This window comes from Carassius gibelio, chromosome A13 (genome assembly GCF_023724105.1).
Source record: "Carassius gibelio isolate Cgi1373 ecotype wild population from Czech Republic chromosome A13, carGib1.2-hapl.c, whole genome shotgun sequence".
In the NCBI taxonomy this organism is placed as follows: Eukaryota; Metazoa; Chordata; class Actinopteri; order Cypriniformes; family Cyprinidae; genus Carassius; species Carassius gibelio.
In genome coordinates this window covers 5,019,199-5,033,858 of record NC_068383.1, presented here as the reverse complement: position 1 = coordinate 5,033,858, position 14,660 = coordinate 5,019,199, and the positions used below count along the sequence as shown (strand labels likewise).

Here is a 14,660-nt window from a genome sequence, read left to right as displayed (position 1 = left end):
GCTTTTTTATTTTTATTTTTTTATTGTTTGTGAAATTTACCAGGGATTTCATAGTGAAAATTGTTTCTAAACCAACTTATTTTTAGTATTTTGCTCAATTGTCAATAAAATGATTAGTATAAAATAACAAATTAAAGGGATACTCCACCCCAAAGTGAAAATTGTATCATTAATCACATACCCACATGTTGTTGTTCCAAACCCCTCAAAGCTTCGTTCGTCTTCGGAACACAATTTAAGATATTTTGGATGAAATCCGGGAGGCTTGTGACTGTCCCATTGACTGCCAAGTAAATTACACCATCAAAGTCCAGAAAAGTATGAAAAGCATTGTCAGAATAATCTGCCATCAGTGTTTCAACTGTAACATTATGAAGCGACGAGAATACTTTTTGTACGCAAATAAAACATAAAAAATAACGACTTTATTCATCATTCCTCTGCAACAGTCTCCTCTGTATTTATGCTTTCATCTGAAAGAAAACAGTGCATCCTTGTGGCACGGCTGACACAGAAGAGCGTAGGCAGTTTGAGGGATGTGGAGAGACACAGAGGAGACTGTTGACAAAGGATTGTTCAATACAATCGTTATTTTTTTTTCTTTGCTTACAAAAAGTATTCTCGTTGCTTCATAACATTACAGTTGAACTACTGATGGCAGATGGATTATTTTGACGACGTCTTTTATACTTTTCTGGACTTTGACAGTGTAACTTTCTTGGCTGTCTATGGGACAGTCACAAACCTCCCAGTTTTCATCCAAAATATCTTTGATCGTGTTCTGAAGACGATTGAAGCTTTTATGGTATTGGAATGACAAGGGGTTAGGTGATTTCTGACAAAATTTTCATTTTGGGGTGGAGTATCCCTTTATTAGTGGAACATTCAACTGTCATCTTGCAGAATATCGCATCTGCTCCCTGTATGCTCATTTATTAAATATTTGACATAATTTAATGATATTACTCAGTCAGGAATTGCTAATTACATAACATTGTTCTTTTTTGTGCTATTCTTTCTGACTACCCCCTCTTTCTCATCTAGAAAAGATATGCTTGACGTGCAGGTTTAAAAAAATATTTATATGTAAAAAATTTTTAAAATGTATATATATATATATATATATATATATATATATATATATATATATATATACACAATTCTACATATACAGTTTCTAGAGATCTTAAATGAAAATCTGGACCTTCTGTATTAAGGATTCACATGAGCAATGTCATAAATTCTCTGAAAAGCTTCAATAGTTCTTGCTCATTGTACATTGTTACTTTTCTTTGTTTTGAAATTGTTTAAAATCCTAAAATATTCCCTTTATTTCAAGGTTTCAAATTTCCCTCAGTTGGAGCCTGCTGTATATATTGAGACCGCAGGCATCAGATTAAACGGCTGTGTGTCTTTCTGTCTCTCGGCAGGCCACAGAGCTGAATGACGACCGCACACCCTCATCTGCCACCGTCATGACCACCTTCACCATCCTGCTGATTGATAAAAATGACAATCCGCCCAGGTTTAACAGCTCTGAGTATCGCGTCCTGATCACAGAGCTGGCGCAGGTCGGCTTCGCTCTGCCTCTGTACATACAGGTCGAAGACAAAGATGAGGTGAGACATACCCTCGTTTTAAAAGACCCTTGTTTTTTACCCTCACGTGATTTCCCTGACACATGTTAATTATTCAACTGGACAAGTATGCCTGTGAGTGTGTTGACTGTTCCTTTCTGAGAGAAGCTTTTTGCAGAAACGTCATTGTGGTTTCCATGAACATGACATTTTCTCCAGCATAGACATTTCTGACATCAGGAACCCCTGACTGATCTCACTGCTCCCCTTCATGGCAGTAACTCCCGAACGAGTTAGAATTAGTCAGACGTCAAGCTTTCTCACCTGCTCACTTCCTATCAGTCAAGCTTCAAACTAGTCACTCTACTGAATCTGCTCTCCTGGCTGTAAAGTGCTCAAGTCAGCAGCAACATGCTCACATAACTCCATGCTTTTTCTTTCCAATCTGTAAACAGTTTTTGACACTGCCATCGGCATGTTTTGCTGGCAGAGATGGGCATTTCAGAGTCAGCAGTTCTCTATTCGTCATATGTGGATTAACTGACTTCCTCACCTTGATCTCTCACCACTGGTTTTTCCTAGGGCTAGGACATTTTCACTATGTATTTGCTGGCAATAAATGTGCCATAAAATTAAAAATTTCAACTACCATATTTTTCAGACTATAAGTCGCACCTGAGTATAAGTCGCATCAGTCCAAAAATACGTCATGATGAGGAAAAAAAAACATATTTAAGTCACACTGGACTATAAGTCGCATTTATTTAGAACCAAGAAACAAGAGAAAACATGACCGTCTACAGCCTCGAGAGGGCGCTCTATGTCTTCAGTATAGACTACAGGTGCACTGAGCATCATAGAGCGCCATCTCGCGGCTGTAGACGGTAATGTTTTCTCTTGGTTCATGTCTCTTAGTTCATTTCTCTTGGTTCATGTCAAATTATATGATAAATAAGTCGCACCTGACTATAAGTCGCAGGATCAGCCAAACTATGAAAAAAAGTGCGACTTATAGTCCGGAAAATATTGTGGCATTCACAAAAATCTGTTGTACAACAAAAATTTGCAGCATTTTAAAGAGGCTCATATGATGTGATTTCAAGTTTTCCTTTATCTCTTTAAATTGTTACAAGCTCTTGGTGTATAAAGATGATCTGTAAAGTTGCAAAGACTAAAGTCTCAAATCCAAAGACATATTCTTTATATAAGTCTCTGTGTCACTATGTGGGAAGATTTTCATAACGCGGCCCAGATGTTCACATAAAGAAAGAAGGCCTACCCTGGATCCGTGCTGATCGCTGAGGAAATACATCAACTTTGCGCTGTGGATCGGCGATAACTGTTCACAGTTCCCCTGAGGCAGCGGTGGCCGCTCATGATCCTTTTGAGACGGCGGAGTCCGCTCACCAGGCTCCCGAGGCGGCGGGGTCTGCCATTGCCTGTTCCAGGGTGGCAGCTCCACACACACCGCTGTGGTGACTGCTGATTCTTCCCTGGGTCCCCATCCCGCTGGCGCTGCCTCAGTCCCCAGGCCCCACTCCAGCACATGGACCTGACCTGATGCCATCACTAGGTTGCCGTAATTGTGTCGTATCCCTGTTTCTGTTCTGTTTTCTGGATTTACGTTTTTCAGTTGTTTTTTTCTGGTTTCAGTTGTGTTTTTTGTTCACTTTTTGTTATGTATAAATAACTGAATTTGGACCCAGACCCCTGTTTACATGATGTGTTCACTTACCGAGCTGTGACAATTTTTTTTTTATTACATTAATAATCAAATGCACCTCATTCAGTCAGAATTCTGACTTTGAACTGTCCTTTTTTTTTTTTTTTTTTTTTTTTTTATAAAGCTTATTCTGGCTTTCTGTGCATGCAGAAAATGTGCATACTATTCACTGTATGCATACATTATACTGCAGAAATAATAAGAATAGTATATTAGTATGCTCTTCTGAACATAGCCAGGTAATTAAACAGAAAGTGTGTGAAAATGTGTTATCACCTCCAGTCAATAATTCAAGCGTTTTACTGTCCTGTCATTTTTGATTGGCAAATCAAATTATATTAGTCACCAATACTTAACTCGTTTACCCTTCATTCTTTGAGGACATACACCTCCTTTTTTTTCTTTGAGCAGTGGGCTTTTCTGAAATACAGCAGCAGCTACATATTAGAGACATTTTCAGCGCTCTTAGCACAAGACTTTCTGAACACACAGGAAGATCTTCAACACAGCGAGGCTTGACTTTGATCCTAATGCAAGATCAACAGTCTTTCAGAGGGTCTGAGAGTTCAGTAACCACCTCAGACTGCGTGTGTTTGAAGAGGCTTCTTTCTCTGAAACTGAGTGTTTATTTTGGGATGATTTGGGAACTGAGGTTTAAGCTGTCCTTCTCTCTCTTTCTTTACAGTTCAGCCTTGGGCTTCAATGCATTAAGCTACATTAATTATGGCGGTTCATATAGGAAGACATTAGCACTGTCAATCAATAAACAAAATTTAGTTGAATGATTTTTTTTACACACACACACACACACACACACACACACACACACACACACACACACACACACACACATATATATGTTATCTTCATTTTCTGATTTTGTACATTCTTTATTGTGGAATTTCCGACATTATTCATTAATTAACTTTTTTTTTATTTTTATTAATTTAATTGTAATCATATAATTGCATGATATAAAAAATATATTATTATTTCTTTATTTAAATTGCACTAAATGAGCATTGTAAATTGACACCTCTTCCAGTGTTTCTAAACTGTTTCTGCATGGTTCATCTTCAAACTTTCCTGCTGATGTGTGTGTGACAGGCAGCTTTTATCTTCTCTGTTGTGGTTCAGGCAAATGGACGGGCAATTACGCTTATGGCCAGTGAGTGTTGACATCCCTGCATATTGGATGGCTCTTTAAATAGCCCCCATCAGCTACAATGGCTCTCTAAGCGCTCCAAAGAAAAACAAGGGGTTATTTTAACCGCCAATGTAATTCGGTCATCGATCTCGAGCATCATCTTCCATGCCGCTTGCGTTACGAGGCATTTAGGTGCACAAACGTGACTTGAGGTTTCTTGACAGTTAGTGGTTTTGATTATGGATAGAGTTGTGTGCTGGATGGTTTGCCTTTAGTGTGTGTTGTCATCCTGCTCAAAGCTGTCAAGGTGGATCATTATAGTACGTGGTGATAGGTTTTTATGTGTGGTCAGAAAAAGCCAGGTGTAGATTTGGATTTGCTTTAATCAGTGTGAACATTATACAGGAACATATAAGGAGTTCAGCTGTTGTGCAAGGATTTCGGCTTTTTAAATGAATATTTAATGACTGCTTATTTATTACATGTTAATATTTCAGGACATTAGTCTAAGTTTGTCTCATGCAATGCTATAATTTAGTTGTCACACTGGTATGTGTTTTTGGTCATTTTAAGCGTGTTCTATAGTTGCTGGGTTGCTAGCGGAGAAAACTTGATGAGAAATTAATCTTTGAGTCCTCGTGTTTTGACTGTTTTGAAGGTGCAACAGAGTCATGTTGTTTATTTCTCTTGCTGGAATGAACCAATGAATCCCTTGCTTGTAGTTGTCTCTGTATATTAAGCCAAGATAGGAGATTGTGTTTTAACAGAGACAATTACACACATCACCTTAAAAGCTATAAAATCAGTCCGTTAGAGCATCTCAGGCAGCGTGTTTTCAAACGCATGATCGTTCAGATATAATGAGGTCATAATGATGTCAGCGACTGCTGTCTGTGTCTCTTCATTAGCATTAAGGTTAATGTAGATCAGAATGAAACTCGGGATTAATGACTGTGTCAATCCGCTCTACAATCAGCCAGAAGTCAGCTAGTTAGTTTGTTCAACATAAAACTTTAACTCTTAAGGAGAACAGTGCTGGGTGGGTCACATTTGCATTTGTAGCTTTGTGTTTACAATTGTTTGCAGATCATAAAACAAGATGATTCGCAGAAGAATATCTAAACAAATGAATCTCTTGATTATGCGTGTGTGAAAGCTTAGGATTGACACAAAGCTTTATATCTCTTTTTCTCTCTCCTCATCTGTATAGTGGTCGTTCATTCGGTCTGATTTTCTTCAGCAAGGCCTCTGGCTCCTCATTCACCTCTTCAATTACAGCATCCGGCCCGAGGAGCGGCATGATGGAGCGATTTTCATAACTGAGAGAAATAAATGAAATGAATATTTCAGATTGACCTGAAGTGCTGCTCTCTTTAGCGAGGGCTAGTCTAAGGTTATCGTTCCTTATTTCATGCGCTCAATCTCTTTCTATTATTTTCTTGTTCGTTCTGTGTGTGTTATCGTCTGTAAGGAAACACCTTGGGTGAAATGTTTATTGAACTCTTTTGAAACTATTTTCGCTGTCTGGATCAATTCACCACGTTGCAGTCACAAACGGCTTTGCCTGCAAATGGAATCTTGCGGGGATGTGTGTGTGTGTGTGTGTGTGTGGGGGGGGGGGTGCATACATTAGCAGGTTTCTTCATTAAGCATAGTAGCATGAGCAGTAGCACAAGGAAGTTTTCTTTTCGAGTGAACTGATTTTTGAGTCATTTATAACACAGGTGTTAGTTTTCTATAGCTATGCATGTATGCATGTATCTATGTATGTATAAATAAATTAAATAGTTTTTTTCCCCTCTAAACTAAATTCCAGTATCATCATATTTAAGATTTTCGTGATAGTTGTTAGATAAAAAAGAGTGTCATTTTAGGATTATTTATGTACTATTATAGTATTTATTAATATTTAATATTTGTATTAGCTGTTATTTAAATTGTTATTTTTTTATTTTTATTTTTGTTTAATTTTAAATGTAGTTTTAGCTTTACTTAATAATTGTTTTAAATGAAAACAATTTAGAGTGAAAGTTAAAAATTTTGTATTTAAACTTTCACTTATTTAAGTTTATTAATATATATATATATATATATATATATATTTGCATCTTGAGATTTTCACTTTTATATTTTTCACACTGTTTTTCATTAAATGAAAGATATTTTTTAATTTTGACATTACATAACGTAATTTTCAACATAACAATACCTTATTGCAGGTATTTATTGAAACCGGTTGAACTGATGGCAATGATGCCCTGTCACTAAGTCGCAAACAGGATCACTAAATTTGCGTAATGACACACTCTTTAAGAAGTTCAATGGCCAAACAAAAAGTTCATTAAAACTGTTGCAAAATTCATAATGTTGCTTAATTTTATTTGCCCAGCAAAACAACCATGAATACATCCTGAATATTCACTATATCATCCAGCACTAAGAAATACACTAGTACACATGGTTTGTAGGTCTACCATGTGGGTTTGTCAGTTCCTATGTGTGCATGTGAGATCTGATAAGAGCAAAACCCTCAAACCATCTTCTTCTTTTTGTTTGAGATTACGAGAGAAAAAAGAAAGAGAGAAGGAGACTCGAAGAGATGGAGTGATTGCAGAGACAGATAAATGTGGCCTTAGGAGAGATAAGCAGCAAGTAAACACACAATGTGTGTGTCTGGGTCAGTATGTTTGCTTCGCTTTCCATCTGAACTGTATTCGAGATATTTCTTCTCGTCGTAAGTTTTTGTGACAGCTCACGCAAGTCTGTGGTTTTTAGTCAGCGAATCTCTTCATCGGTGTACGTGCCAGCTGCCTCACTCACACATTAGCATTGTGTTCAATCAGAGTGTGTGATGCAGTGTGTGTATTGTATGAAAATTGCGCTTCCTAAGATTGTGTTGAGTCACCATTGAATTTATTTTCTGCCATATGTCTTGTCTTCCCCTCACCGGCCTCACGGAAGAGAGAATGACACTAATGAGGGACTTCCTGTCATCTCTCCATTTGCTCAGGAACTCTCTGTACCTGAAACAGCGAAGGGAGACACAATTATTATTGCAGAACTTTCTATTAGTTTTTTATATGAAGTTTTATTTTGAGTCCATACAATAAAATCCCTGTCAAAACACACTCTAACATTTGAAAAAAAGGATGAGAGATGAACTTTTTGACGGTGTGATGTTTGCTCAATTTTGCTCATAGTTGCTTTTTATAAGACTTAATGGAGTTTTACCATGACACTGCTGCTGCAAAGCAAGTACAGGAACTTGCTACTGCCAATACATACTGTATGCTGATACAGTGCTGTGAATATTTAAGACATACTGCTGCTGCACAAGTAGCACATATATAATAACCTGTAGTAGATCTATACAGGTGGAGCTGGGGAAGGTGGAGGACTTCAAAGGGATTCCAAAAGCACGCTGTAAAATGTTAACCAGCCATTTAGATGGTGTGAACAGTCACAGTTTTTACCCTCAAATTCCTTTGGAGAAAGGGAAATAAATGCAAAACAGTGTTTCTGCAGGTCTTAAAAATGCTTTCACACTTTCACAAATTAAGGCTTAAAAAAATTGAAAATAAATAAATAAAACTTAATAGATCTTCAATGGGAGCAGAAAGTCTTAAATTCATAAAGTTGTTGCATTAAATGTTGAATGCACTGATGAAATCTTTCTATATTTGTTTTATAGTACATATATCTAAACATTCTTAAATCAAAATAAATTTAATGTATAGTTTTGAACAGTAACATTTTATTTTTAGTTGATACTTAAAACAAAAATAAATCTAGGTCAATGGGGTATCAAAATACGTTTTACCTTTGGATGAAGTTGACTTTTCTGAGCTTATTTGCAGATATTTGTTTTAATCAAGAACTTTTTTCACACAAATAAATCTCATCTTTTGTCATTTTTTCTTCTCAAGTAAATGTACTGTATCTTGATTTAAGAATTGCATTCGGTTTATTTACATGGTGTTAAAAAGTCATATATTTACCTGTAGAAACCCTGCTTTTAAAATTACAGCTCAGAACATTTGGATGAGAATATTTGAGTCAGTTTTGATGGCTGATGTTAGGTTCTTTTTCTTAGGAGAGCCAGACAATTGTTTGCTGCTTAGCTATAGACAATAAAATAATAATAATAATAATAATAATAATGGTGTAAAATTATTCCATCTGTCTCTACAGGGGGTGAACAGCATGTTTCAGGTGGTCCTGACAGGAAATAACTCGGAGCACTTCAGCATCTCTCCCACCTCAGTGCAGGGCAGAGCGGACCTCCGTGTGCGTGTGGCCGTCCCGCTGGACTATGAAACTATCAGGACCTACAGCTTTTCTGTGAGTGCAGAAAACATCTCAATTGATGAATTTTCAGCATCATTGCTGCAGTCTTCAGCGTCACATGATCCTTAAGAAATCATTCTAATATCCTGAGTTCGTTCTTGAGAAATGTTTTTTAAACTGCATAATATTTTTGTGGAAAAGTACTGCATTTATTTGGAAATATATATTTTTTGTAACAATATAAAATTATTTATTCTGTCACTTTTGAACAATTTAATGCCTCCTTGATGAAGTATTAATTTCTCTAGGGAAAAAAAAAAAATCTTACTGACCTTAAACCTTTGAACAGTTGAAATATGCATAATAGCCTATGTATATGGCAGTGTTATGTGCAAATTAAATGCAAAATTTAAAACTAATTTATTTTGTCTCAGTTAAAATACAGTATCTAAATTCTATGAATGTTGTGTTTTCTATGAATGTTTTATTTGAACATTTAGAATACACTGATGTAAGATGATCATGCCAGCATAGTGTTTTATGAGAAATTACACAGAGGTTTAGAATGGGAAAATGTAATAGAAATAGACTGCTGGTACTTATATATATTAAATTTAAATAAAAATTACATTTATGCATTTAGCAGACGCTTTTATCCAAAGCGACTTGCTTACTCAATGCTCTACCAATTGAGCTACAGGAACACACACACACACACACACACACACACATATATATATATATAGTTAGTTTAACTGGCTGAAGCTGCTCCCTGCAGAGATGGATTCACTCTATACTGGCTGAACTGACAAATGATTGCAATCTGCACCAGTCCAGAACACACTCACAGATTGTTGTTGACCACTACAGCAGATTCCCTCAAACAGGCACTACCTCAACCAGTTTGTAGCCTTGTTTCTTGCTAACATCTGTTCCAGTTCATCTAAAAGTAATGTCTTTTGCTCATTTGCCAACGTTTTTTTTCTTCTCTCAGTTATCATGTCAGCAATTAAATAATTCATCACAGAGATACAAAAGTATCATAAATGTGTGATACAAAACACATTCGATCTAATAAATTGTCTCTGTTCCAAAACATAGTGAGCTGCTTTGCCATTTAGTGCTTTCATGTAGCTGCCTACCAAGGGAGCATTCTATACAGCGCATGAAACACACAAATGCTATGTAAAATAGTTTAATGTATATGATTATTGTAATGACTGAAATATAACTTTCTTCAATCTTTGATGGTGCCTTAAAATATATCCTCTAAAGTCAGCTCGCTAGGCATTTGGCATTATGTAATAAAATTTTTTTAGCCGTGGTCACATTGTTGCTCTTCTCTCCAGCTCTATGCCAACGAGTCTCTATCAGAGCATGTGGGATTTGCCCGAGTCTTCATTGACCTGGTCAACGAGAACGACAACAGACCGGTCTTCAGCCAGACGCTTTATAACATCAGTTTACCTGAGAGCACCGCTCCTGGAACATCTCTACTGCAGATAAAGGTGAACACATACACACATCGCTTTCTCCAGATGTAGTACATGATGTGGATCATAATAACATTGACAAAGCACGGCCCTGGGAATTCCACAATATGGAAAATGTGGATTACAGAATGCAGTAATAAAAATTCTTTGACATCCGTTAGATTCCTCTCGCTTTCACGGTGTCACGTCATTTATTTGATTTTCAGCACACAGACTGTTTCCAGAGTGCTGAAGGTCATCCCACACCAGGAGTATAAATCACCATGAACAACCACATGCAGCTCATAAATAGAGTCTATTATCACTCTCGCTCTGTCACTCTCACTGCTGGACGCTAAAGAGATCAATACTGAGGCTCTGGATCCAGGAGCTAGACTAGTGTCTGTGCATAAACTAGTCTTAATCATAAAAACTAATTCTAGTTCAGAGCTTCTGTATTGTGAGGAGCAGTGCCAGGTTATTTGTCAAAACTCAAATTTTAGTGTTGGTGATTGGTGCCATTTGCTGGGAAAATCCGCTTAGAACTTTTAAACAAAACTTTCCTGTTTAATATTTAAGGGGTCATATCATGAGTAGTCAAGTTTTCCTTGATCTTTTGTGATCAAAGATTGTGATGTACTATGAAAACACTCTGGCACTTTCAGAACTTCCTCTGCAGTCCAAAAGGAGTAGTTGTTGGAAACCAGCCACAACAGTTAAGACATAACTGTTGATCAGAATGTTGGCCTGTTCATGCTAAAATCACTTACTGAATTTTAAAGGTGATGTAGATCCATGTGAGACTTTTTCTAACAGTCTCTTTCAAAGGTGCAGAATTAAAAACATGTTTTTCTTTGGTCTTTTTTTAACTCTGAGGTTAGCCAATCAAAAACAAGACAGATTTAATTTACATACAAACAGCTTAAAGGTAGCTACATTAGTTTTTATAAAAGGGTCAGAGGGAAGGTTGAAAATGTCAGTTATGACTGTTTAATATGAGATACTGTACTTTGACTAAGATAAATGGAAAGTCTCTTTTTTTTGTGACCTTTAGGTGTACTTTCCTCAAAACTTCTTTTAAATAAATGAATTAGCATTATTTTTAACTGTAATTTTCATTATATTATCTATATTGCAATGTAATTTGTTTTCCACATTAGATTGCATTTTTGTATTAGAGCAATTCAGGAATATGATTTATCTATTTGGGGATATATATTTTATTAGAATAATTATACAATGCAACAACAAAAAAAGATTGATTTGATTTTGTGGTGAGATGTAATTGACATTTTCAGGCTTGCTTGCAGTCTTAATGTATTTTAAAATATATTAACCTATTCCTGTGATGCGCAGCTGAATTTTCAGCATCATTACTCCAGTCTTCAGTGTCACAGGATCCTTCAGAAATCAATAATATGCTAATTTGCTGCTTAAGAAACATTTATTATTACTGTAAATGCTGAAAACACACACATATATATATATATATATATATATATATATATGAGGATAAATGCTGTCTGCTTCACTCATGACATGTAACAGTCTGTAAAGTCTGTTCTTTCTTTTTCTTTTCTCACTTTTCTTTTCTGTTTTCTAATATTTCAACTCTCTCTTTTCCACCCATCAACTTCAAACAGCTGCTGTAAAGTGAAAGTGAAGTGACGTGTGGCCAAGTATGGTGACCCATACTCAGAATTAGTGCTCTGCATTTAATCCATCCAAGTGCACACACACACACATTAGTTAACACACATACACCGTGAACACACACCTGGAGCATTTAAAGAGCTTTAAACAGTTGGTTGATTCTTAGGCTCTTAGATTATTCATTTTCGTCACCTAAACCTTTATCAAATGTTTGCTTTACAGCTTGCAATCACTTTTGTTTCCTTCAGGAAATGCAGATGTAGTTGTGTTTGTACGTTGTTTTTTGTCTCTGAGGCAATTTGAGGGTCTCTCTGTTAAACAGATGTTTGTACTACTGCTAATGTGCTGCCGGTAACTCACTAGAGCAGTTTATGGAAGAAAAACACAAACACACACATCTATATGTTGCAACACACACATTTGCATACCCCCGTCAGTGACCTGTCAGGTCTGACTCATTGTGATGGATGCACCTTTTTTTCTTAATTTCATTTGAAGTGGCACTCAGTAATTTTACCGATTTCCAACAAGAGCAGTCGTGTATATTTATGTTTTTATGTTTTTTTTTTTAATCCAATTTTTTATTTAGAAGTAAAACATTTTCAGACACACATTAAGCCGAGTGTGGAGCAGATCCCTCTGTCAGAGCTGATTGTTCTTTAAATGCTGTTTTTAGTCCATCTTTCAACTTAATCTGTGCCCTGGAACCAGCCCAAAGAGTTTATAGACTCTGAGTAGCTGGATTGTGGTCTATGAGTGTGTGATAGTGTTTGTAAGGCTGCTGGAGACATTTTCTCCCAAAACAGAAGAGCTTACACTCCCAAAGATCATATCACTCCACAAATCACTCTCTCTCCAGAATTACAGATGAAGTATGCAATTTCTATACCACTGGCCCCACCATTTAGTTTGAATGGTCAAAATGTAACAACATTGGATAAAAAAAAAAAAGTGAATTTGACTACCTGGTTTGATTAGTTAGTGCTTAGATGTCATAACTGCACCATGTGATTGTAAAATGCAGCTTTCTTCTCCATCAACAGCAAAATAACCATGTTTCTGGCAGAGATTTTCTTTATAAACAATTTAATTATGTTTTAGTAGATATTTGACCAGTCTCCTGTTGATTGACTGATTAAATGGTTCTCAAAATATTAAATGATGTACAGTAGGGGTGGGCCATCTTCCCAAACTATTATATCACGATCTTATAATGCAAAATCACAATCCACGATCTGAATCACAATCTTCACAAAGTGAGAATATCCCGACCAGGGGTGCGTTTCCCAAAACCACAGTTTGCTAACCTGTTAGCAACTTAGTTGGTTGGCAATGGGAAATTGCATTGAAACCAACAAAGTTGCTAACTATGGTTTTGGGAAACGCACCCCAGAACAAGCTTGTTCCTTATTTATTTGAACATTTAAAAATATTGCATTAAACAATAGGTTGTCAAAATGGTCAATGAAACCCTGTTAAAAAAGTTAAACTTCAGACCCTGCATCACTGTATGAATTATACATTGATTCTTAAAAAAGGTAGTGATTTAGTCAAGCGAAGTGAGGTCTTTTGTTGTTTAACATGAATGACACAGACAGCTGTAGGTTTATTAAGCTATAATATTATACTTTAATATTATTTTAATATACTTTATATACTTTATATATTTATATAATATGTTAGGTAAAAAATGTTAGATAAAAGCGTCTGCTAAATGCATAAAATTATTTATATGAATTTATTTATACACAGTGTAGAGAGAGAGAGAGAGAGAGAGAGAGAGACGTTATTTCGGATCAAATACATAGCTGGTTTTCGTGCACTTTTTTCACCCAGGCTTTGAAACATTTCCTACATTACTTTTTTTTGTTTTTTTCAGTCATTGAATTTAAATTTGTATTTCAATATTTCTGCCCTTTTTAATTATTCCATTTATAAATTAATAAAACAAAAATAAGAAAACGAGTCATAAAGTGTCCAATAAAGCACAAACAAATTCTTGTTATAATCACATTGCGCTTGAATCAAGTTAAGGGTGTAATCTGCCAATTGTCCAGCAGGCGACTGCATACTGTAAATATTTCTTCTTACGATGCAATTAGGGCTTCACGATTACTCCAGAGCACTCGTAGATCTACGGTGGTTTTCAAGTGCTACTTAAGTTACGATGATTTTGGGAAACAGTACATAATATTAAAGCTTTTGGGAAACCTGGCCCAGTTATTCTTTCCTAATGCTGATAAAGATCCATATAGGTGCTCACAGAACACTGTTTAGTCGCCTGTTTTGAGTCAAAAATCCAAAAATAGCCTTTTCCTTCAAATTTTCAATGACATTGTCCCTTTAACACTATTCCAGACTATATCACCTCATAAATATAGCCTCATTAACCCTTAACGATCACTTATTACCTGCTCATATTATCTGATTTGTGAATCCATGCTGTCTGTCTTTTTAACATTGTCATAAAAGCTCTTTTATTTCATTACGTGAGTTTAGTGTTGTGATCCTGCACCATGGGAATGTAAAAACAGCCGCAGATTCACAGTTCAATAGCATCACCTGTCATGGTGTGCCATTATTCAGTGAGCTGTTAAAGCAGGTGGGATCTCACACACACACACACACACACAGGTTCACTGTGATGCAGGTGAAGTTAATTAGTGAATAAGCACTCATTTAGCATGGGGTTTCCCAGCTGACTCATGTACCCCTACAGCCATATCAGCAAAGCTTTGAGGAAGTAGTTCTACTTGTGTGGGTTTTAAATTGGCCACTTGTGAGGTTCCATTTCTGTCATG

The 14,660-nt window shown here is 36.2% G+C and overlaps 1 protein-coding gene across 1 annotated transcript in view; it reads left to right on the top strand.

Annotated features, from left to right (window-relative positions):
* Nucleotides 1-14,660, top strand: part of LOC128026545 (cadherin-23-like) — a 127,261-nt gene that overhangs the window by 71,565 nt on the left and 41,036 nt on the right. The window contains exons 9-11 of the mRNA XM_052613805.1: nucleotides 1,431-1,634; nucleotides 8,639-8,788; nucleotides 10,084-10,242. Coding sequence (XP_052469765.1) covers nucleotides 1,431-1,634; nucleotides 8,639-8,788; nucleotides 10,084-10,242 — 513 coding nt within the window. The remainder of the gene's footprint in view (nucleotides 1-1,430; nucleotides 1,635-8,638; nucleotides 8,789-10,083; nucleotides 10,243-14,660) is intronic.